The 23,146-nt window shown below is 47.3% G+C and overlaps 1 protein-coding gene and 1 pseudogene across 1 annotated transcript in view; both read right to left on the bottom strand.

Annotated features, from left to right (window-relative positions):
* LARS2 (leucyl-tRNA synthetase 2, mitochondrial) overlaps positions 1-23,146 on the bottom strand; it is a 127,353-nt gene that overhangs the window by 60,123 nt on the left and 44,084 nt on the right. Inside the window, 1 exon segment of the mRNA XM_081816539.1 lies at positions 16,280-16,423. Coding sequence (XP_081672665.1) covers positions 16,280-16,423 — 144 coding nt within the window.
* On the bottom strand, positions 16,943-17,086 carry LOC115943613 (small nucleolar RNA SNORA62/SNORA6 family; annotated as a pseudogene).

The following is a 23,146-nucleotide window of genomic DNA, read 5'->3' as shown; positions in this document are numbered from 1 at the left end:
ACCCCTGGGTGGCCTCTCAGCTTCAATGGCGTCCCTTCCTTTCCCTCTTGTAGGGATCTCAAGAGGCCTCAACCCCCTGATTGTAACGCTGCAAGCATTCTACTTTAAGAGAAGGTTACAGGTGCGCCTGGGTGGCTCAGTCGGTTGGGTGTCTGCCTTCGGCTCAGGTCATGATCTCAGGGTCCTGCTCAGCGGGGAGCCTGCTTCTCCCTCTCCTCTGCCCCTGCTCATGCTCTCTCTCTCAAATAAATACAATCTTTAAAAAAAGAGAGACAGAGAGAAACTTATAAAGGGCTAAAAAAAAAACCTGATACCAGATTTATTTTTAAATGTGGCTTCTGGGGTGTCTAAAAATCACTCATGGTGATGGCTGAAGGCAGTATAAGATCTTGACTCATCAAAGAGAAGTTCAATTATAGGCCATGTGTAGTTTTACATAGATTTAGTTGGATCAGATTTCTTTGGAAACGGACTCACCACATACATCCAGCGTATGGATGAACACTCAGCTAGCTAGAATATGGATCTGATCCAGACAGCCTTCTTCCTGACTCTTTCAGATGAACAACGGCTTCTCCGCCTTTCCCTTTCCTGGCTGACCTAAACAGAACGTGAATTTGCGGGGCTACGTACATGTGCAGCAGTTTGAGAATGCTCAATAATGAATATTAGAAACACGGAAGAGTTTCTGTTACTGACAGCACAGGCTTGAGAAGCTGCACAACTAATTTTAGTATAACCCGGAGCGTAAGGCAAATCCTGGGATTCGATCTTGGATCCGAGGTCCTCAAGATGCATGAGAGAGAAAACCAAGTGAGTTGGTAGAACTGCAATGCATACTTCATGTAAACATAAGGCTTTCCTAGAAGTCGGTTCTTTCAAAGTCACCAGCGGCTTTGGAAATTTGGACAGGGCATGTGGTATCTCCATTATGAATGAATCGTGTACCCAAGTTCCCACATACCCATCCACTTCAATTACAAAATGGTCACTGAGCTCCTTCTGTGATAGCAGACATTGTGTTTGGTGTGATAAAAGGCGCCAGGACCTCCAGAGGGCAGGAGCATGTCACACTGCCCCACCAACGTCCGATCGGCAAAACCCAGGAAACTCTACGGGCCCCACAGCCTGGCTACTTCAACAGGTAAATTGTAAGAAAACAAAAAGGAGGAAGAGGCAAACCTGCAGATTAAGACACTTAAAAGGCATCCTCAAATTAAAAAAGGGAGGGTAAGAATAAGCCCCAGAGTCTAGAGAGGCACACGTGGGTGACAGCTACAGAGAAAAGTCAGAAAGAGCCTATTCTAACAGCACAGTGGCTGTTTACTACGGGAAAGGGACAGAGGGAGGAGGGCTTCCGGGTGTTGGCACAATTCAGCATCTTGACCTCCAAGGGTGGCTGCTTTCAAAGAAATCGGTAAGCTATCTATTTGTTTTATATGGTTATCTGCATTTCATTTCACAGTGAAGTAGGATCACAAAACACAGACTTCCTCAGTTTGGTACCGCGGAGCTCACAGGTCTCAATCCCAGCAGGCTCCTGGAGAGCAGGGCGTGGGGTAAGGTTGGCCTTCGGGCTCCGGGACACAGCTTTAGTCCTGCTGGTTTTTCTGTGGAACCCATGCAGGGCCTGGCCCAGAGCCCAGATGCGTGCCTTGGGTTGGACAAATGCTCATTAAATTGCCATTTAACTCCCTCTACTCCAGGGCGAGACTGGGAGAGCAGAACCAGCAGAACCGGCCCCCCGGCCCCCAGGCAGGGAAGGAATGATCTCTGTGGAATCCTTCCTACGCACCAGGCACTTTTATGTGTGTGGCAACATTGAAGATGAGGCACATGTCATGTTCACGACAGCACAAGACAGCACCAGTCCACCTCGCAGATGAGAATACAAGTCTCAGCAATTTCCCCAGGGCACCCCGCAAGGACGGGGTGGGAGGGGCACTGGGAAAGCAGTGCTCAAAGCCCGTCCCTTCCTACACCTGCTCCCCCATGACCACCCTGCCATCCAAGCTCTCCCGTGTCCGGGTTTCAGAGTGTTGACTCCCCCTTTCTTGAACTTGGAAGAGATGCTCAGCCCATGTCTATGATCTCATTTATTTTTCAATTTTATGGCTGGAAAGAAGACTCTGGTTATGGAGTCATGGGGCTGAGGCTGTCAGTACAATTCCCCCTCTCTGTACAGATGACACAGAGGCCGCCCGAGGTTCAGCAATCTGCCCATCATCACTTAGCTAACTGGAGCCAGGCCCCACACTCCAGTCCTTATGACACTACTCAGCCCCCATTTAAGGAGGACGCACTTTCCTCGAGTTTTCTCCCCAGTGGCACAGTGAACTTGCACTGCGTCAGCTGCCCAGCACCTGCAGGCTCTTCTTTCGTGGGGGCAATCCATGATGGGTGAGTGGCAGGGCCCCGCCACCCACTATGGATGCTTTCCCGGGCCCACTGTCCTCCTCTGTGGAAGCTAAACAGCATAACCAGTCACAGTACGGGCTGGGTACAGGCTTGGGGGGGGAGGGTACCCAGAGGCACCCAGGGAACTGGTTTAAATGCCACACCAGACCCGAGAGGCGGGACATTCTGAGACTGACAGCGGTGATGGCTTAACCAGATCTTTCCTGGGCAAGATCTTAGCCGTGTCCTTGTGCTCCCTGAATCCTGCCAAAGTCTGGGTCTCTGGCCTTCCCACCCAACTGTGAGTAACCCGATCCTCTTCTGATCCATTCCTTTGTGGCTGAAGTTAACCAGAGTAACTTTTTTGCAACCACATTTCTTAATTAAGATGAATGGATTTAAAAAGTTTCAATATCCAGGGGCGCCTGGGTGGCTCAGTCAGTTAAGCGGCTGCCTTCAGCTCAGGTCATGATCCCAGGGTCCTGGGATCGAGCCCCGCATCGGGCTCCCTGCTCAGCAGGGAGCCTGCTTCTCCCTCTCCCTCTGCCTGCCTCTCTGCCTACTTGTTCTATCTCTCTGTCAAATAAATAAATAAAATCTTTAAAAAAAAATAAAAATTAAAAAGTTTCAACATCCTGATGAATATTAGCTGATACTGTATTGCCTTGATATCACTGTAACAAAAGTATAAAATCTTGAATATATTACACATTAATATCACAACAAGAATATATTAATAAACTAGTAATCAATCTTCTGATTAAACTGCACATTCTAGAAAGCTTTTCAATTTATGGAACAATTTAGGGGTTCTTAAATGCCCACAGGCACATAACTAGTGCATTATAAACTCTGAAAACGACCCACGGCTTTTCCTCTCCAGGAATCAATTAAGTTCCATTTAACTTCCAAGCAAACCCACACGCGGTCTAACGGGGTATGATGTCTTTCCATTGGATAAAACCCACATTACATGACTTGAAGATGAGCTCCACAGACCACACTATCTTCTCCTGCCACAGAAAATTCAGTTGACAGGGTCCAATGCTGACTGCGCCTGACACCCCTCCCCTCCCCTCCCCTGCATTACGGAGCTATGTAGTGCATAAGCCCTCTCATTGTGTTTTCCTTCTAGATTGAATTGTCAAGGCTGAAATGCTTCTGGTGGAGGTGTTTTGCTTAAAATACTCAGATCTCAGGGAGGACAAAAGATTTGAAGAGAATGAACTGTGAATGTTTGGATATGCCAATGGGGGGAGGGGGGAAGGACACCTGCTTAAAACCTCAACCAAATCTAGGACTATTTCTAAAAACCAGAAGAACTTTTAAAAAACAAACCAAATGAAATCAACATCTTGAGAACCCCAGCAAACCCTGTTTCGTCCCCACGGACGCATTATGCATCACTGAGTTTTGATGAACAGGGTTTTAGAGAGCACAGCCCAACAGCCCCAGGGACCTCTCCTTCATCCTGCACTGCTGCACCACCATCTCCACCAGCCCAGGAACAATGTGGGGGATATTTATGGTTGCTGCTGCAGTTGTTCAATCTAATGCAGGCTATGTTTATCCGTTTGTTTGGGTGTTTCGGTTGAGATCATATATCCTTCCTCCTTTTGGGGCAATCACGGTAATAGCAGATGGAATTCATCTAGTCTCATGTCCTTACATTTGGCAAACAGTTGGCAATGCCCCCTTCCCCCACCCTGGCCAACCTCAATGTACAGAAACCGTACTGGTTTGCAGAATCCCCAAACCTGGGGAAACAGCAGGTTTTGAGACTCTTCTTAAAAGTGTAGTGAAATCACTTTTCCAACGACATCAGAGGGAACTTGATATGTAAGCGCTGAAAGCTGAACCATTCCAGGAGCCGCCCTGCTCTCTCCTCGGGTCCCTCTCCATCAATCCCAAGGCTTCGGCCTGGTTTGGCAACCATGAATTTATTCAACTCCCCTCACTTAATAAATGAAAAAAATGGCTCACTCAACCAAGTCCACAGCAGACCCCAAATAATGAATTACCCAGATCTCCTTATTGTTCTGGGCTCCCTGTGCTGTTTTCAGGTATCTTGATGTAAATTAGACAAAAGACAACTTCTTCCATCTGCAAAACCTAGAAATTAACCATATGGATGGGCTTCTCACATTCAATTATTATGAATAATGACTGCACTAATACTTGAAGTCAAATGGTACCGTTTCCCTGTGGTTATTACTCAGCATACACAGGAGAACTGTGGTTTTGCAAAGGACCCTTATAATCATTTTCACCAGGATAGGGCTGAAAATACAGCCGCTGTTGCTCCACACCATCTTAATGCAGATGCTTGAAGAAGTTGAAACAGGACTGTACATTAGTGAGTCTGAATAGGAGCCAGAGTTTAAGAACATGAACCAACAAGAGATGGGCTGATGTGCGCATCCAATCAAAAAAGCTTCAGGGATACAAAACACAGTCGGGAATAAGAGAGACGAAGATTAAAACTAAAAAGCTGGGGATAAAAAGAGAATTAAATATAACATGGCTAATCTGACTCTTTCTTCAAAGAAGCAGATATAATGCCAGGAATAAATCCATACCTCCCAAGAAAGGGCTAAAGCCCATACGTGGGCTAAAGCATTAACAACAAGGTGCGGCAGGACCACAAGTAAGAATTACAGAAGAATCGATTTTAAAAACATGATACACTTTAGAAGACCTTGGTTAAAAAAAAAAAAAAAGTTTAGGAAACTGAGAAATGAAGTGGATTTATTAGCTACTAAGAGAGAGAGTTCAGAAACCAGAGCCTGGAGAGCTGGACACTGATTGGAGGCAGAATGGAAGAGATTTAATGACAAGATTTAATTAAAATGGACACTTTTTAAAGTCTTAACACTCAGCCTCCTTCTGAATCAGTATGATCTGAGCAGCAATTATGTTTGAATTATAAATTCATAGGTACTTCTTTCCAAAACTTAATCTTGTTGCCAAGATGTCCTCATTCTTTTTGTTTTTGAGATCGTTTCAACGCAGTCACTCCAAAGACATGTCGTATATTTGAGTTGTAATAAAGGAAAATAAATGCTGAAGGCAGTAAGATGTTTATAAAACTTTAGATGTCCCCTCTAAAATATTCTAGAGGAATAAACTCTCCCACAGCCTTGTCTCCCTCTCCTGCGTTGACTCTGGCATGAAGTTGCACGCAGGATTTCTGCATTAAAAAGCTCAAGTGGGGCGCCTGGGTGGCTCAGTCGTTAAGCGTCTGCCTTCCGCTCAGGTCATGATCCCAGAGTCCTGGGATCGAGCCCCACGTCAGCCTGCTTCTCCCTCTTCCACCCCCTCTGCTTGTGTTCCCTCTCTTGCTGTGTCTCTCTCTGTCAAATAAATAAATAAATAAATCTTTAAAAAAGAAAGAAAAAGCTCAAGTGGCATGATGTTTACCTTGCTCACTTCCCTCTGATAGCTGTATTTTCACCTCTCTTCTGAAAGGTGATACGTGTTTCTAGCAAAATCCATTTGTTGTGGCATCTCAGGGCAAAACATTTATTTGCAAATAGAGTTGTGCTGTCCAAGAGTCTCAATTCCAGAGAACGTGTTGTTAATCCAGAAGGGAGAAAACCAGGTCTGAGCAAGGCATCCTAATGATGATACACGACTTGCATTCCTGGGACCACGGGGGTCAAGGGAGAAGAGGCGCCAAGCAGCCAACACGAACATAAAAGTGTGCGTCTCAGAGCCGAGGCAAAGAGAGGGACACACCAAGTGCTATTAAATAGCTTCCATGTAGCTGGGAGAAGGAAGTGCTTTCTGGGTGCAACCACCAGGGATGGATGTGGGGAAGGAGACCAGGAAGCATGGTGGCAGCCATTTTGGTGAATCTCCTCTTATCCCTGTATGCCTACATGAACTCTGGCCACACCTAGCAGCCTTTTTCCCCACTTCAGACCCAAGCAAACCCTTTCTCTGGCAGAACACTTCTAATTCCACTAACTTCCAAGAGGTGGTGAGCACAGGTTCTGAAATGTCGCCACCACGCCCCTACGAATGCAGAGGAGAGAGGACAGACTCTCCCAGTGGCAGGCATCTGGATGAGGCTGCTTCTGATTCCCAGAGGCCATTCAGGTCACCTCACTGCCCCCGGGTGGATAGGACACAAGCGGGGCTGTCCTGTACCCCACAGGACGGGGAGCAGGCACCACGTACTCAGTCCAATCTGTGACTCTAGGCTACCCTTGTCTGGAAAGGTGGTTTTGTTCCGGGAAAGCAGAGTCTTGGGAGCAAGACTGAAAGCTTTTACTGGTCTAATACGGGGGAAAAAAAAAAAATGGGGACAGTGGTCCCAGGGGACATTCTGCTCAATTACCTTCACGTTGGAAGCCTGCCTATAAATTGAAAACTTGCAGGAACATAAGACCATCCCTTTCAAGGCACTCAGGTCTACAGAAGATATGTAAATAAATGCTGACATAACCCTGCTATCAGGTGTTTTGTTTTATGATTACCAAGATGATAATAATCATTCTGGAAAATATGAAAAGGGATGAAGAACAACAACAAAAAGTTTCCAACAACAGTTTCCCACAATCAATATAAACACCCAGGGAGATGACCTGAGCCGAAATCAAGAGTCAGCCACTTAACCATCTGAGCCACCCAGGTGCCCCAAAGATGCACATTTTCCCCACAAATGCTGAAACTGGGACATGTCTTACAATCAATGGTGCCTTTGACACCATTTTTCTTTCTCATGGAGCACAAGATGAAATGCCCATCACGTGTTACTGATAAAATGTACTAGGGTGGTGGTTACTCGTGGGATGGTCACATAGTTAAGATCATGGCGTTAGTATACTCTTTTTAAACTACTAGAATTTGCATTTTGCCAGAGTTCACAACTTATTACAGCTCTAGAAAGGATTAAATCTTTATTTCAAGCAAATCTGACACTCAAAATTAGCCACTCTGGAATAGTAAACAAAACAGAGAGAAATGGAAAGATACTGTGGAAAATTGTCTCTTTCTCTAAGAGGGACACTGATTTTGAATAATAAAACATGATCACACGACTGTGGATGTGGCTGTTAATGCCTGCTTCTCTCAAAGCCCGGCAGCCACGGGATCAGTGTCCCTGTTCTCCAAGCAGCTGGGCTCAGAAGGTCCGGGGTATGGAGAGGACCTTGGAGGGGAGATAGGACACAAAAAGACACCATTTCAGTGCAGAGGCCAGCAAGCCAACTCCATCAAGAACAAACTAGAAAACCTCCAACCACTGTACCTGCCATTACATGGTCATCTGTGCCCTGGCCCTGTCCCCATTACAGTTCCTACCGTGCTAATGTCTGGCCCTCTTTCAACACCTGCCCTCCGACTGCGCTGCGTGCTCTGAAATGCCTGGTTGCTTGTGAACCCGGGCTCAGGAGCTGGGCTGGGTCTCAGGAGATCCAAGTTGGGTCCTGGCTTTCTTGGGCTTGGGGGCCTCAGTTATAAAATGAGGAATGGGCCGGGTCTGTCATTTTCAAGGACACCTCGAGCCGGCCATGAGCCCCGCCTGGGGAGCAGGAGGAGGGCAGGATGTGGGCGCTTAAGAGAGAGAACCAACGCCTGATCCCTTTGTCTTTAGATATCATATTGATTTTGTAATTTCAAAATCATGACGGTTTTTTGGTTTGCATTTTTTTTTCAGATCAGGGCAGGGATTTAAAAAGCACAGGAGACTGTGGGCTAAATGTGGGGGAGTCTGTGCACTGTTTGCTCAAGTTTCTTTTAGCTTTAAAATCCAAATGTCGGGGCACCTGGGTGGGTCAGTCATTGAACCCTCCAACTTTGGCTCAGGTCATGATCTCAGGGACGTGGGATGGAGCCCCGTGTCGGGCTCCGTGCTCAGTAGGAAGTCTGCTTGGGATTCTCTCTCCCTCTCCCTCTGCCCCTTCCCCCATTCATGCTGTCTCGCTCTCAAATAAGTAAATAAAATCTTTAAAATCCAAATGTCTCCCTGAGCTAAAGGGGTTCATTGGTGACACAGCCCTCCCTGGCATGCCCAGGGACACCCACCACAATGAGGTGCGAACAAATAAATCTCTTTACTTCCATGGGGTCTAGACTAATACTTCAAGAAGGAAGGAGGTCCTTACACCTCAAAAGGACCTGGCCAGGAACTCAGAAAGCCCACTCAGGGTTTAAGAGCAAGACATCATGTTTAGTTCTGCCTTCATTTTTTCCTAATCAGATTTGCAATTTATAACCTAAGAAGCATATTACACTTGACCCTCGAACATCATGGGTTTGGTCCATACAGTACAGCACCGTAAATGTATTTTCTCTTCCCTATGATTTTATTTTCCTCCTGACATTTTCTCTTTTCTAGCTGACTTTATCGTAAGTGTACAGTATATAATACATACAACCCACAAAATATGTGTTCATCGACTATTTCTGTTACCGGTTAGGCCTCTGGGCAACAGTAGGCTATGAGTAGTTAAGTTTCTGGGGACTCAAAAGTTATCTGTGAATTTTCAACTGTATGGGGGGGGTCAGCACCCCTGAAGCCCATGTTGTTCAAGGATCAACAGTATTAATTTATTTCTCTCATTTTCCTTTTGTAGTCATTCCTTCTACCTTAGAAACAAAACCCCCAAAACAACACAGAAATGGAAACTTCTCGTTTGCCGAGTGTGCGTGCCAACTGGGAGCCTGTGGGTCTGCTTCAGAAGTGCTTTGGGGAGGCTGTGTGGGCACCGCTGTCCTCAGTTCCCAGACGGGAGGGACACGGGTGGGTGTGAGGCGCCAGGGCGAAGGGAAGGAGAGCTCATGGGGAACGGGGCTAATGGAAAGCACACAAATGTGACCAAGAAGGGGGCCTGCCGGAGGTGGACAGGAAGGCCCAGTGTTTAGGGAGAGGAAATCTAATTGCCAGGGTCATCTCAGTACCATCCAGAAACACGTGGGCTTCAGAATCCCAGAGCCAGGGCCCCTGCCCAACACCAACTCTGGTGCACCCTTCCGGGCAGAGTTCCCACCAAGGATTGCGCAGAGCCACCCCCCACCCCCACCCCAGCAGTGTCACTGTCACCCCCTGCTGTGGTCACACCACGATCTACTCCAGGCAGCAGGAGCGTTGCCTGGGGGCGGCCGGGGAGCTATCAGCCTCCAGGCACCCGCTTTCCTTTCACCTCTGTGCTCCCACCCCCCTGGGCCCTGCCCACTACCATCCAGAAGGACTTCCGAGGGGCTAGGGGGTGGCTCTCCCTGTAAGAAGGCCAACCATCACCCCGACGAGTGCGGGGGGGACAGCACGGAAGGTGGGGGGGGAATCACGTTCACTGTACAGCTTAGGAGAGGAAAGATCTGAGAGAGGCGGGGAATACAGAGAAGAGAAAGAAGTCAGAGAGATTACGTAAGAAGGAGCAGATTTAACAACTAATTAGTTTTGTGAGACAGGGTGTCAAAAGCAGATCCTGGGGACAAGAGCAGAGTCTGCGCTTTCCAAAAGGACAGACAGCGGGGCACGGGGGAGAATTCCAGCAGGAAGCTCGCGCTCAGGGTGCCCCCGAGGGCCGCTCTCGGAGCTCCGGGGTCGGAGCCCGCATGGGCTCTGCCACGCCTCCCACTCAGGAGCTGAGAACGGATTTTTTACAGGCGGGGACGCAGAAGGCCACAGAGGGGCATGGCGACAATGACGCTGTAATAGTTTTAAAGCCACAGGGCTTTGAAGAGCAAACCCGCACAGTAGATAAACCCGAGCCATCACCATTAAATGTGGCCCTGGTCCGTGTCCTCACTGCTTTTTATCCCAACAGCCTTGCAGAGAAGTGGACAGCTCATCAAACGCATCTCACTGGTTCCTCTTGGTTCCCAGAAACTTTGCCTCCTCGGCCCACCTCTCATCTGGGCCTACGCCCACCCTGTGAGGGCCCAGGCTGCATACACAGGAGCAGCTCCCCCCCTCCCCAGTGCCAAGGGTCTTTCTTGGGGGCAGGGAGCAGGGTAGGGCCCGGCTGTCAAACCTCACTGACCAGTCCCTTCGCAAAGCTTCCCGAGCGCACAGGGATGACTTGGTCAGTGTCAGGGAGAGGCATTTCCCCGCATCGTCGGAGAGCCAACCTCTGTTCAGGGGCTGACAGTGGCTGTGAGGGTAGGAGCAGAAAGCCGGGCCCCAGGCCCAATTTCCAGAAGACAGCCAAACGCTTTCACGAGCAATTCAAGGCCTCAGGACTGGAACCAGGGAGCCCGAGGGGCCCCATTCCAGAGGGCAGGGGACCCTTCCGCACCCAGGGGCACGTGCTGGAGACGGGACTTAGCACCCTGGCTCCTCTGGGGCTGTCTTTCTGCTCCAGCCTCTAGAGCTCCTGTCGTAAAGCCCACTCCCCTTCCCTCACCTCCTTGCTTCCCCCACCCCGTGTTTTCACTCTTTGCAGGCTCAAACACAACCAGCGTGTTCTGGGAAAGGCACCTCCACTTTGCCCGCAAGCTCCCAGGTGAAACTGGGGGGAAGAGAGGCACAAGGGGGCAGGGAGCTGGGGGCTCTTCCCTCCCATCTTCCCTAATTTCATGAGGGCTCATCATTGCCCGGCTGCCTCTTGCCAGCAGAAATTCTCCGTGGAAATACTTGTGAGACATGAAGGTTCCGGCACGTCTGGAAGGCAATCAAATGTTCCCTGACGGACATTCTGTGCTTCGCAGCCTTCATCACTTCCTGGAACACAGGGCAGACCTGGGGCTCCCCCCTCACCACCCTGCACTCGCCTGCATCGTCACAGTGATTCCACTGGGGTGCGCCCCCTCAGTCCGAGACTGTCTCCCGCACCAGCCTCCACACTCCCTGCTAGCACCTGCTAGAACCTGGCCCAGGTCTGGCCGGGCGCTCGGTAACATCTGGGGAAAGAAGGAATGGATGCACACTCCCTGAGAAAGGGTACAGACTGCTGGTTACGAGCTCGAGCACCTGGATTTGAATCCCAGGGCTATTACTTACTACTAGTGGGAGCCTCGGTTTCCTTGTCAGTAAAATGGGGCGAACAGGCACACTGGCCCTCAAGGGAGCAACGCTAGGGTTAAAGAAGACAGTGTCTGTAAAAGCCAGAGCACTGATCAGCTCAGGGGCAAGCAGGTAGGCAATGGGAGGGGGAGATGGACTTTCTTGATATTCTAGAAATTCCTGAAAACTGGGACAATATACCCAACAATCTGGTGTGGCGGCTGACTAAGCACCATCAGGGCATGATTATGCCCATCTTAACGCCAGAGAGGAGCCTATGTACCGTGCCCTGGCGGCCGAGGGCCTGCAGGAGGCAGCCGCAGAAATCGAAACCACAGACCTATTAGGAAAGTTCAAATGGGAAGCCGGCTCTCTGTTTTGTCTCGCCTTCCAACTGTCACCCTGCTGGCAGGAACTGAGGCATCTGCTCCATCAGACCCAGAATCTCTTCTGCTTTCTGTGCGGAGGTCTGCAATCCCCGCTCCTCCCCCTGCTCTCACCTCGTCATGCTGCCCACCAGATACCTCCCACACATCCCTGCCAAGACTAATTCATGTGCCTCAGATACTCCTACTGCAAGTTTTCTTCACATTTCACAAAGCAAACAGTCCTAGCGAGACTGGGTGGGGGTGAGGGGAGAAACATCCAATAACATCACAGAACAGCCTTAATAAAGGATTTCTGCATTTCAGGGTTCCTTGTAATGTTCACGTCGGGCATCGTCTTGCTTCATCTGGAAGGTACGTGACTGAAAGGAGGGCCCCTCCAGAGCCACGCTCCCCAGCAGACCGTCAGGTGTATGCATCAGAGGCAGCCTCCAGAGCAGCAAAACCGGACACAGACACAAAGCTCTGAAGATGACTGGCGTGGGCACAGCTCACTGGCCATCCCAGCACCCACTGCCCGCTCTCTTCCCTCACACAGCTTAACAGCTTGACTACAGAAGCTAAAAAGCCCAAGCCTGCTTTCCTAGTCTCCCTTGAAGCTGGGGAGTAGCCACATGACACAAATGGGGCCAACAGAACATCAGTGGAACTTTGTTGGGGGTTTGTGGGGAAGTTCTTGCTTTCCAGGTAAAAGAAACAGTCGCTCGCACTGCCCCTTCTGCTTCTTTCTGTCTTGAATGGAAATGGGATGTCTGGCGCTGCAGCAGCCATCTTGCGACCATGAGGTGATAGGCAGGAAGGAAGGGCCGAGAGACAACCGAGATACCAACTCAGAGCCCGATCCTGGTTCAGTCCCAGCAACTTGGGCCTTCTTATGTGGGAAAAGTCAACTCCCATTTGTTTAAGCCACCATTAACTCGGGTTTTCAGCTACTTGCAGCTGAAAGCATTACTAACTCATCCTTCTCTCTATGGCAGGACCTCCTCCCTGATTGAACACTATACCAGGTTTTAAGGTAGATGCCTTATCTCATTTGATCTTTGAAGCTTCAAACCCATTTACCCAAGCACCTATTATTTGCACATCTCTACTCAACAGTCTCAGGGCCACTGCATACTCAAGAGGGTCAGGAATATGTCCCTTCCAGGACTCCCTATGGCAGTCAGTAGCGTATTCATCCACTTAGTGTCCAAGTCAGGGTCCTTCTTGATGACACCATCTCCTACACACTCTCATCCAACAGAGTCTCAAGTGCTACAAATTTCACCACCTGAGTATTTTCCTAACCTGCCCATCTCTCCTCACTACTCCCACCTAGTCTAAGTTATGCACGCCCAGACTACTGTAATAGCCTCGTAACTGGTCTCTTTGCATCCACATTTGCTCTTTCCACAGCGAATCTATAAAAACACAAATCTGACCGTGTCTTTTCCTTTCTTGGAGTCCTTCCATGGTTACCCATGTCCTCCATGATAAAGTCCAAATCCTTAAGACCTAAAAGGCCTTGCCTGATCTGGCCCCTAACCCCAGGCTTCTCCAGCCCTACGAAATCTCTCCTCTTGGCTCTCTGTTTCAGTTATACTGTCATTCTTTCAGCTTCTCAGAATCATCATATACATTTCTATTTTGGGGCAACCACACACGATAGTCCCTATATGAAGGAGCTCCTCTCCAACTTTATGGCCTTACTTAACCCTTACATCCCTTTGCAACCCAAACAGTGATTTTCTATTTCAGATATTGTACTTTTCTGTTTTAGATTTCCAGTTCTTTTTTTTTTTTAAATAGTTTCCATTTCTCTTCTGAGATTCACCATCTGTTCACTCATCATGACCATTTTTTCCTTTAAGTCCCAGACCATTTATATAACAGATGTCTCTGGCTTTATCTCCTAATTCTAACATCTGGGTCATCTCAGGACCTATTTCTACTGGGCTGCGCCCTCTCCCTTTTTTTCTCTTGATTACAGGCCACAAGTTCCTGATTTTTCGCAAGTCTAGTACTTTTTTATTCTATGTGGGGCATGCAAATAAAAACCAGCCATGAAGAGAGTCTGGATTATGTTGTCTCCCTTTAAAGGTGCTGAGTTTTGTTCTGAAAGTTCCTTTCGAAACCATCAGGTTTACTTTTATTTTTTATTAAGTTGAGTCTGTTCTGATTTTGTCTTTGGTCTTAAGGTGTCATCTATACTTCTAACATATGGCCTTTTGGGGGTCTCAACTGCGTACTTCTGGCTGGGCCATAACTCCAAGATCTCCGAGCACTGTGCAGTCCTCTGGTATCTGATCTCCTCTCAGTCTCTTTGCTATCATTTTCTGATAGGCCTTCTGGAGTCTTGCTTTTGTGCATGGGAAGCCCTCAGCCGAGGACCTGCAGTGAACATAGATTTCTGCTTGCCCCTACCACTCCCACACCACTCCCTCTTCTCTTGATTTTCAGGGCAAACCAAGTGCTGACCTCCAAAGACAGCTTTTTTCAATAAATCCGCACAGGAGTTCAGCAAAAACCAGGTGAATCACCATGGTAACTAACAATTTCTGCTAAACAGTTGAAAATTCACAGCTGACAATTTAAAGAATAATGTCCCTCAGTTAGGTTATAACATTTCCAACTGGAGGCAGAGGTCAAAAAAGAAAGAGCTAATGAGATGGCCTTTCCCACAATGCCTATTGCAGAGTCATCTGGAGGTGACCTGGCTTCCCTCCCAGTAATGCAGTGGACGCCAACTGTCAGCAAACAGGGGCTCCCACTGGCTGGGATGTTACAGAAACAATGTCTTCAGCTTTGTTTTTCTCAGTCTCTCGATATTACCGTGTGCTTCAAAGGAGCAAGGCATTGTGTTAACAAGTTCTAATGGGTAGTTTTCCAAATCCATATACTCTTCTCTGCTACACTTTGAAGAAGTTATCATGGGAAAACTGCCTCATTGAAGATCTGTCTTTGGAGTGAGAAAACTGGAGGTCATATATCCACATGGCACTGGTATTGTGAGCTGGCGTATTGCGGTTCTAATTCAGCCAAGTTTTGTAGTGATCAGCGGTTATTTATAACTTTGTGCTTTCTTGGCATATAAGAAGTACAGTGTTGAATCAGACCCAAAGTCTATTTCAGCCCACTACCGTCTCTGACAGAGCACCCCAGGGGCTACTACGGCTGGGTATAACTATCCTTCTTAAGGTGACTACCACAGGGGGAGAACTACCATGGCACGAAGTCACTGGCCTTTCAAGATGTCTTTACCTTTTCAGATCCTGTTTATGTCTAGTCTTTTTTTTTTAAAGATTTTATTTATTTGACAGAGAGAGATACAGCAAGAGAGGGAACACAAGCAGCGGGAGTGGGAGAGGGAGAAGCAGGCTTCCTGGGGAGCAGGGAGCCCGATGCGGGGCTCGATCCCAGGACCCTGGGACCATGACCTGAGCCAAAGGCAGACGCTTAATGACTGAGCCACCCAGGCGCCCCTATGTCCAGTCTTAAGCGAAAAACTATGGGGATCAGCGAAGTGTCCCTGATTGGCTCTAGTCATTTCTCTCTGGAGTTTCAGGGAGTGATCCCTCAATTCCATATCCTGAAACTGGGTAAGCTCAGAGGGTATTTTGCAGAAGTGGTTCTGGCATACCCAGAATGCATTCTGCTGCTCAGGCTGTTGGTAATTTAATAAGCGAGCTCCCTCTTTAAACGGCTGGCTTTGCCTTCAATCCCTGAACACAGAAAAGAGCCAGAAGGTACCTTAAAAACCACTTGGTCCCACTCACTCCTTTTACTGATGAGAAAACTGAGCCTCCTGATGCATACCAGTTTACACTATTAATCAGGGACACAACAAGAGTTAAAATCAGAGCTTTGGCTCCTAGTTTAGTTTCTTTCCACTCTGGTCTTCCTTCATGGAGAACGACCATCTCGTCACTCCTTTTTAATTTTTTAAAAGATTTTATTTATTTATTTGAGACAGAGAGCGAGAGCATGAACAGGGGGTGAAGGGGCAGAGGGAGAAGCAGATGCCCCACTGAGCAGGGAGCCTGCCCTGGGCTCGGACCCAGGACCCTGAGGTCATGACCTGAGCTGAAGGCAGGCACTTAACCGACTGAGCCACCCAGGTGGCCCTCTTCACTCCTTTTAGATGGTCTTCTCTGGACCCTCTGGAATGTCCTATTATCTTTCTGGAGGTTTTACTAGTACTATACAGATGAAGATACTTTTTTCCTTTCTAGCTTTATTGCTGATATAACTGCAAATAAAGTTGAACATTTTTTGGCTTCTATGGCAGCACAATGATTGAGTGTATTGAAAGGTCAGCAAACAATGGCCCAAAATGATCCCCAGGTGCCATTCCTGACTTACCTCTAAAACACCCAAACCCATCTCCCTCGCAATGAGCGACCCTGAGGCTCGTGTGCTTCCAGTCTGCACACCCACGGCTCCAACAGCCCTTCCTAGAGTTTATTCCCAAGAGTGAGGCTCTCCAATACCCAGAAGACCTTGGTGTTGCCTCCCAGCACAGACAGCGTTATTGGGGGTGGGGGGACACCAGGCGGATACTCACCTTTGCATAAGCAGTGGTCTTAATAAACCACTGTCGGAGGTACTTCTGCTCCACCTTTGCTCCAGAACGCCATGAACAGCCATGTTCATCCACCTGCTCATTGGCAAGCACCGTGTGATCCACTGGGTCCCAGTTAACCAAGGCCTGTTATGATTCATAGAACAAAATGATGCCATCTGGTGAGCATATGGAATAGAGTCATCTCGAGGTTCCTTACATGAGAGGGTCTGCAAGTGCAGTATCTCTGCTCTGAGACTTGAGGGCATCTCCTTGGGAGGACTACTGGGCAAGGAAACCACCAGCACGTTGTAAACAAGGACAGAACACACGAGCTACCTCTGTGCTTTCATCTTAGAGCAGGCTTGGGAGGGAGCCCATGAGCATGTGCCTGATCAAGTTTGGTATCTTCTGGTGTGAGAGGATGAACCTGCAGGATTGGGGATTTTAGTAAACAGAGGAAAAGGAAAAAAAATGGTACCTGGGATTCAGCAGAATCAGGTTATTTTAGGGGAAACAAATATATTTATTTGAATATAAATAGCTAACATTTATTGAGTGATTACCACACACCAGATGCTGTGCTAAGGGCCAAACTAAGGTTGGCTCTTCTAAGCCACATTAAGAGGTAAGAATATTATTATTATTATTATTACTATTACTATTATTTGTAGCAAGAATTACTATCAAACTCCACTCACTGGGCCAGAGACCCCTGTGGTGTTAGCAAAAGACTTGCCCCTCGTGTAGCACACCACCTACGCTTGTGAGTTCATCGGCCAGCCAGTGGAAGCGAGAATATTATACTACCCCAATGTTACAGAGGAGGAAGTTGAGGAACAGAGACATTAGATAACTTGTCTGAGGTCACACAGTAAGTGAGAGAAAGGGCAGGAACTCAGGTCTCTTGAAATTATAAAAATTTTTGCAACTTTTAAAAACTCCTGTTTTTGTTTTGTTTTTAAAGACTGATTTATTTATTTGAGAGAGAGAGAGTGTGTGTGTGAGTGTGGGGGTGGGGAGGCAGAGGATTCTGCAGAGGCAGGATCCCAAGCAGACTCCCCGTTGAGCATGGAGCCCGATGCGGGGCTTGATCTCACCACCCCGAGATCATGACCCGAGCCAAAATCAAGAGTCGATGCTTAACCGACTGCGCCACCCAGGTGTCCCTAAAAATTCCTTTTAAATTACGGTAGAACATACAGAGAGTAATGTGGATCAATCAGAAGTATACAACTTCACAAATTTTTATCATTGCTCATCATCAAGATACAGAACATCCCCAGCACCCCAGAAAATTCTGTTGCACCTTCTCCCAAATCAGTATCTGCCCCTGAAAGGGTAACAATATTCTGAGATATATCCCCATAGACATGTCCGGCTGACTGAACCATAATAGTCTTAACCATCAGGAAGCTTCTCTCCAGAGTTCTAATCCATTTCTGTCGTCATTTAAAAGAAATACCTCTGCTGTCGATGCTCATTCCTTTATGACATTAAGGTAAAACTTAGGACAAAGAAAGTAATGAATACACATGAATACAATGACTCCAAAGAAGGAGATGTGTCCATGCACTAAAATATCCTGATTTGATACACGTTGTTTTTTAAAATTTTTTTAAATAACAGGTGCCTGAGTGGCTTAGTCGGTTGAGTGGCCAAACCTTGATTTCGGCTCAGGTCCTGATCTCGGGGTCATGGGATCCAGCCCAGGTCGGGCTCTGCCCTCAGCAGGGAGTCTGCTTGAAGATTCTTTCTCTCCCTCTCCCTCTGCCTCTCCCCCTGCTCACGCGCAAGCACTCTCTCTCAAATAAATAAATCTTTAAAATAATTTTTTTTAAATAAATAAAATTTTAGTAAGCGATTCTAAGAAGAGATTATGCCAAGCATTGTCCGTTTGCCTCTCCAAATCCTCTTTCCACCCTGGTCTGCACCGTAGGAAGCTGATCTCTGCGCCTGCATTCACCTGGACCCTTGCCCTACACCTGCGCTCAACCAGTGAGAGGCACCCTGGCATCTTCCCAGTCAGGCTGTGCCTCGCAGTCCCAAAGGCCACGCAGCCTCTGCCACACAGGCCTCTGCTACTACTCTCCCAGTTCCAATAACAGCCCCTTCAGCCTGGGCTGGCGAAGGCCTCCCTCTGTGGCCAGCGCCAGGGGCTTGACCATTCCTTGTGGGTTTCCCTAAACTCTGCACAAAATCAGTCCTTTCATCACATTTTCTTCAAAACTGCTTTCGGGTGTGCCCTTTATTTCCTGCAGAGACCATGACTGATCTGGAGATGTATCTAAAAATTAGGAGTGGAGGACAGACTAACCCATCTATGGGTTGTGTTTTTACAACTAAAACATAGTGCAGGGCGCCTGGGTGGCTCAGTTGGTTAAGCGACTGCCTTCGGCTCAGGTCATGATCCCGGGGTCCTGGGATCGAGTCCCGCATCGGGCTCCCTGCTCAGCAGGGGGTCTGCTTCTCCCTCTGCCCTCTTCCCTCTCGTGCTCTCTGTCTCTCATTCTCTCTCAAATAAATAAAAATAAAATTAAAAAAAAATAAAATAAAATAAAAAAATAAAACATAGTGCATCCATGAAGAACTGAAGCCTGAAAAGCACAGAGGCAGAGGGGGAAAGGTATGCACTGAAAGATGTTTTTCCTCTCATTCCACAGTCCCCAAAAACCCCGAATCCATAAATATAGAGAGACAAAATATAAGACAAAAGTATCTTAGATCTAAAAACTTAAGGTCAATAAACTAAGGATCACTGCCTTTAGGGGTTACAGGGTTACAGGGAGGGGTACCACTTCACATAAAAGATAAGGGGTGCCTGGGTGGCTCAGCTGGTTGAGTGTTGACTCTTGGTTTCGGCTCAAGTCATGATCTCAGGATAGGGCTCCACACTCAGCAGGGAGTCTGCCTGAGAATACTCACTCTCCCTCTGCCCCTCCCCCACTCACATTTCCCCCCCCTCTTTCTCTTAAATAAATAAAACTTCAAAAATAAAATAAAAGATAAAACGAAAGGGCCAAGTATTATTTAGGAACACGGACAGGTCTTTCAAGAGCCCCCATCGCCCCAAAAAAGATGTTCAACTAAAACTGTATAAAATAGAGAAGAAAGAAAGAAAGAAAGAAAGAAAGAAAACCTCCGATATGGGAGAAGCAAACAGCACTGCAGATTGCAAAAACAAATAGGACTCTATTTTCTTATTGACATTTCCCACACGGCCTGGCATCTCGCAGACTCTAGGCTACAAAATACAATAAGGGAGATGTGCTCCGAAAAGGTTTATACGTTATAATGAAACCCTGGTATTGAATGAAAGACAAATAAAAGCAAAACCAATTTTGCCCCCCGTGAAAGTCTTGTGGGGAGAGGAAAAGCACCAAAGGAAATAGCATCTCAAATCAAAGACGTATCAGCTGGGAGAACCCACTGACGTTTGTTCCCAGGACCAAGATCCAGCCCATCCCCAGACCTGCAGGGTTCAGGTGCAGCCTCTCCGCAAGTGGTTAATCCAGGGGGTGGGCCAAATGCAGGGCCACCGGGGTCCTGGGTGTGTAGTGTGTGCAACCTCATGAAGTCCCCAGGACCTGTTTCCCAAATCCCTTTTCTCGGGTCTCCATTCTTATAAAAGCCTCTATCATATAGCCTCCCTTGAAATCACAGTCTTCTCTTATCCGACATTCCTGGATCTTCTCGTCTTGAACACTGACTTTGATGGACACCCTGATTTCTACTCAAGCGCGGTCTTGCTACGTTTAATATCGTTTCTGGACAATATCACTGACTACGGTCATTTCCTTTCCTTTCCTGGCTGACCTTTGTTTGCCATTACCTACTAAAGCCACCTCTGTGTTCCCTTAGAGTTAATTAGCCTTATTTGTAAAACAGCCTGTACCCGTATTTCGAAACCAACCTTAAATCACTAAATGAATAAATCAATCCATGAAATCATGAAAACACCTGCAAACACACTGAACTCTGGGAGATTCCGCCCACTGCTTCCCTCACTTAAGTTATCTGGCAACATCAGAGAATGAGCCGTTCCAAGTAAGAGAATTTCCCCAGCTGATCAGGGGTTAAATACCAGGATTCATATTTTTTGTTTGAGTGGTTTGTGGGAAGCTTTCAGAAAGGCTTTTTGAAATGTGCCCTGTGACACAATCATAAACCTCAATCAGCCATGTGCACAAGGGTGACGGTGGGTGTCCCAACACTTGTGCCCCCTTCTCCCTTCCCTTCTTGGCCTGTAGGTTCTCAGAGGTGTGGGCGACTATGGGCTCTGCTGGGGATTCTCAAGGTGTTTTCATCTTGAATTCTCATTTATCAGTTTTCTCTATGACACAGCAGCTGTGTGGAGTCTACTGCCCTGGTGAGCCTCCTGTTCCAAACCTCCTGCTTTATCTCATCCTCCCCCTTCTCTTGGATCCTCCTTCCCCTTCCTTCTTTGGGCTTCACCCTTTACGTAGGGCGCCAGTCCCTTCTAGATCACACCTTCCATTAGCATGCTTTCGTCTCCTGGCCAACACCTCACTCCTCGGGCCTTTGGCTACTCTCCATCGTTTTCCTTGCTGCTTTCTCCTCGGGCTCTGCTTTTATACTACCAAAAACCTTTCCTGAGTATGCTGTAAGGCAGCTGCAGGTTCCAGAAGGATGCTTTAGGGTATTGATCTTCTCACGGTCCATTAGCATTTTTTTCCTGACAAAACCACGCCTCATTAAGGAACACCACATAGATCTTATTAAAAAATCGACTTCTCAAAATCCATCTTGCTCATTCTATCCAGAATGGGCCTGAGTTTGGACTGAGTCCCGAGGGTAGGGTTTCCAAGGCGACCGGTTATTTACTGCTACTACCTTCCACCGTCACGAGGGGGCAGAGCGGGAGGCTGCCCGTCTGCGCACAATATATGGTCCTGTATGCTCCCGGAACCTCCCCGAGGAACCTCCCCGAGGAACCTCCCTGAAAGCAAGGTTTTGCTGCAAACCTAGCAGTGCATTAGCTCCGTCCCCAGCTGCCTCTGAAATCATGCAGGAGCCCAAAGGCAAATTCACAGTTTGGGTGGCTTCCACAATTCCCCACAATGCTCAAGCATAACACAGCACCCTTCCTACTAACTACCTCTACCACATCATTTTTTTTTTTAAACCAGAGAGGTGAAATTAATGTTCTGCCAAGTGGAGGTCTTTATATTCATAGTTTTGGCTGAAAATACTTTTGTTTCGCGAGAGCAAGAAGAGATTCCATTTGCCAAGGAAATGAGCATTTGATAGACGGCACTAGTTAAGGACAAAAGACTTCAACACTCCAGCTATGTTTGGTAATGCTCTGTTAAAATACTCTCCCCAAATGTAAGTTCATTTAGACAGTTTATACCAGAACTGAATTTAAGGGTTAAGGCTATCTCCTATTTCAAAAAAAGTTATGACGATGCTGTTAGAGGAAAGGCATTAATAGGCAGGTTATTTTTGGCTTAATATGCTTCACAGAGAGTGTTACCTGCAGTCTTTCTAGAGTCAATTAACTTTCTGATGTTAATTTCAAAAGTTTGTATTTTGAAATAAACCCTGTGAACGGAATACCAACTGACATCAATTTGTTTTCTGTTTTAAAGCCTATTTGGAAATAGCTATCCAATAAAAGGAGACCTACATGGAATAGAATACCCTGGATATCCACTTCAAACAACATACCAAGTGTGCATTTCTGCATCCTATTTATGATTTTTTCTTAAGATCATGACTTGGCGGACTCAAAAAAAAAATTAATACACCAGAAACCTTTCAGGCAACAAGTAGCAACAAAAACACTAACTTTCTAAATGAAATCCATAAAATAAGCTACCTTTTTCTTCCCTAATACCTGGCCGTGGATGGGCTGCCTTAGAATTAGCCAGGAAGTGTTAGGAGTTTTTTCCAATTTAAACAAACCACAACTCCAGGTAACTCCGCAGGCATGCTCAGGCAAACATTTATTGAGCATCAACTGTGTACCAGGCATTCCAGGTTCTTCACAAGCACCGACTTGGTTAATCCTCAGGGAATCAGGGAGAAGAGGCTTATGGCAGGCAGAACAATCACACCCAAAGATATCCATGTCCTGGTCCCAAAACTGGTGAATATGTTACCTACATTGTGAAAGGGTCTTGGACAATATGATCAAATGAAGGATCTTGAGATGGAGAGATTAGCCTGGATTATCCAGGTGGGCCCAAAGTCATGTCAAAGACTCTTCTAAAAGAAAGGGGGAGGCAAAAGAGTCAGAAGGAGATGGGAGGATGGAAGCCCAGGGCAGAGAGATTGCAAGATGCTATGCTCTGGCTTTGAAGATTGGGGGTAGGGGGAGGGAAGTGGGGTCAAAAGTCAAGGAATGCAGGCAGCTTCCAGAAGACGGAAAAGGCAAGCAATCAGATTCTCCTCTAGAGTCTCCAGAAGGAAGGCGGCCTGGCTGACATCTTGATTTTTATCCCAGTGAGACCCATTTCATGGGCTTCTGACCTCTAGAACTGTAAGACAATCAATTTGTGTTGTTTTGTATATATATACCACATCTTCTTGTGTGTATACACACACACACACACACACACACTGGAATACTATGCAGCCACAAAAGGAATGAAATCTTGCTGTTTGCAACGACATGGATGGAACTGGAGGGTGTTATGCTGAGCGAAGTAAGTCAATCAGAAAGACATGTATCCTGGGCGCCTGGGTGGCTCAGTCGGTTAAGCGACTGCCTTTGGCTCGGGTCGTGATCCTGGAGTCCCTGGATCGAGTCCCGCATCAGGCTCCCTGCTCAGCGGGGAGTCTGCTTCTCCCTCTGACCCTCCCCCCTCTCATGTGCTCTCTCTCTCTCTCATTCTGTCTCAAATA

This window comes from Leptonychotes weddellii, chromosome 1 (assembly GCF_054177405.1).
Source record: "Leptonychotes weddellii isolate Sample4059 chromosome 1, ASM5417740v2, whole genome shotgun sequence".
Taxonomy (NCBI): Eukaryota; Metazoa; Chordata; class Mammalia; order Carnivora; family Phocidae; genus Leptonychotes; species Leptonychotes weddellii.
Note: the sequence above shows the minus strand (reverse complement) of the source record. Positions and strands in the feature narration are given on the sequence as shown.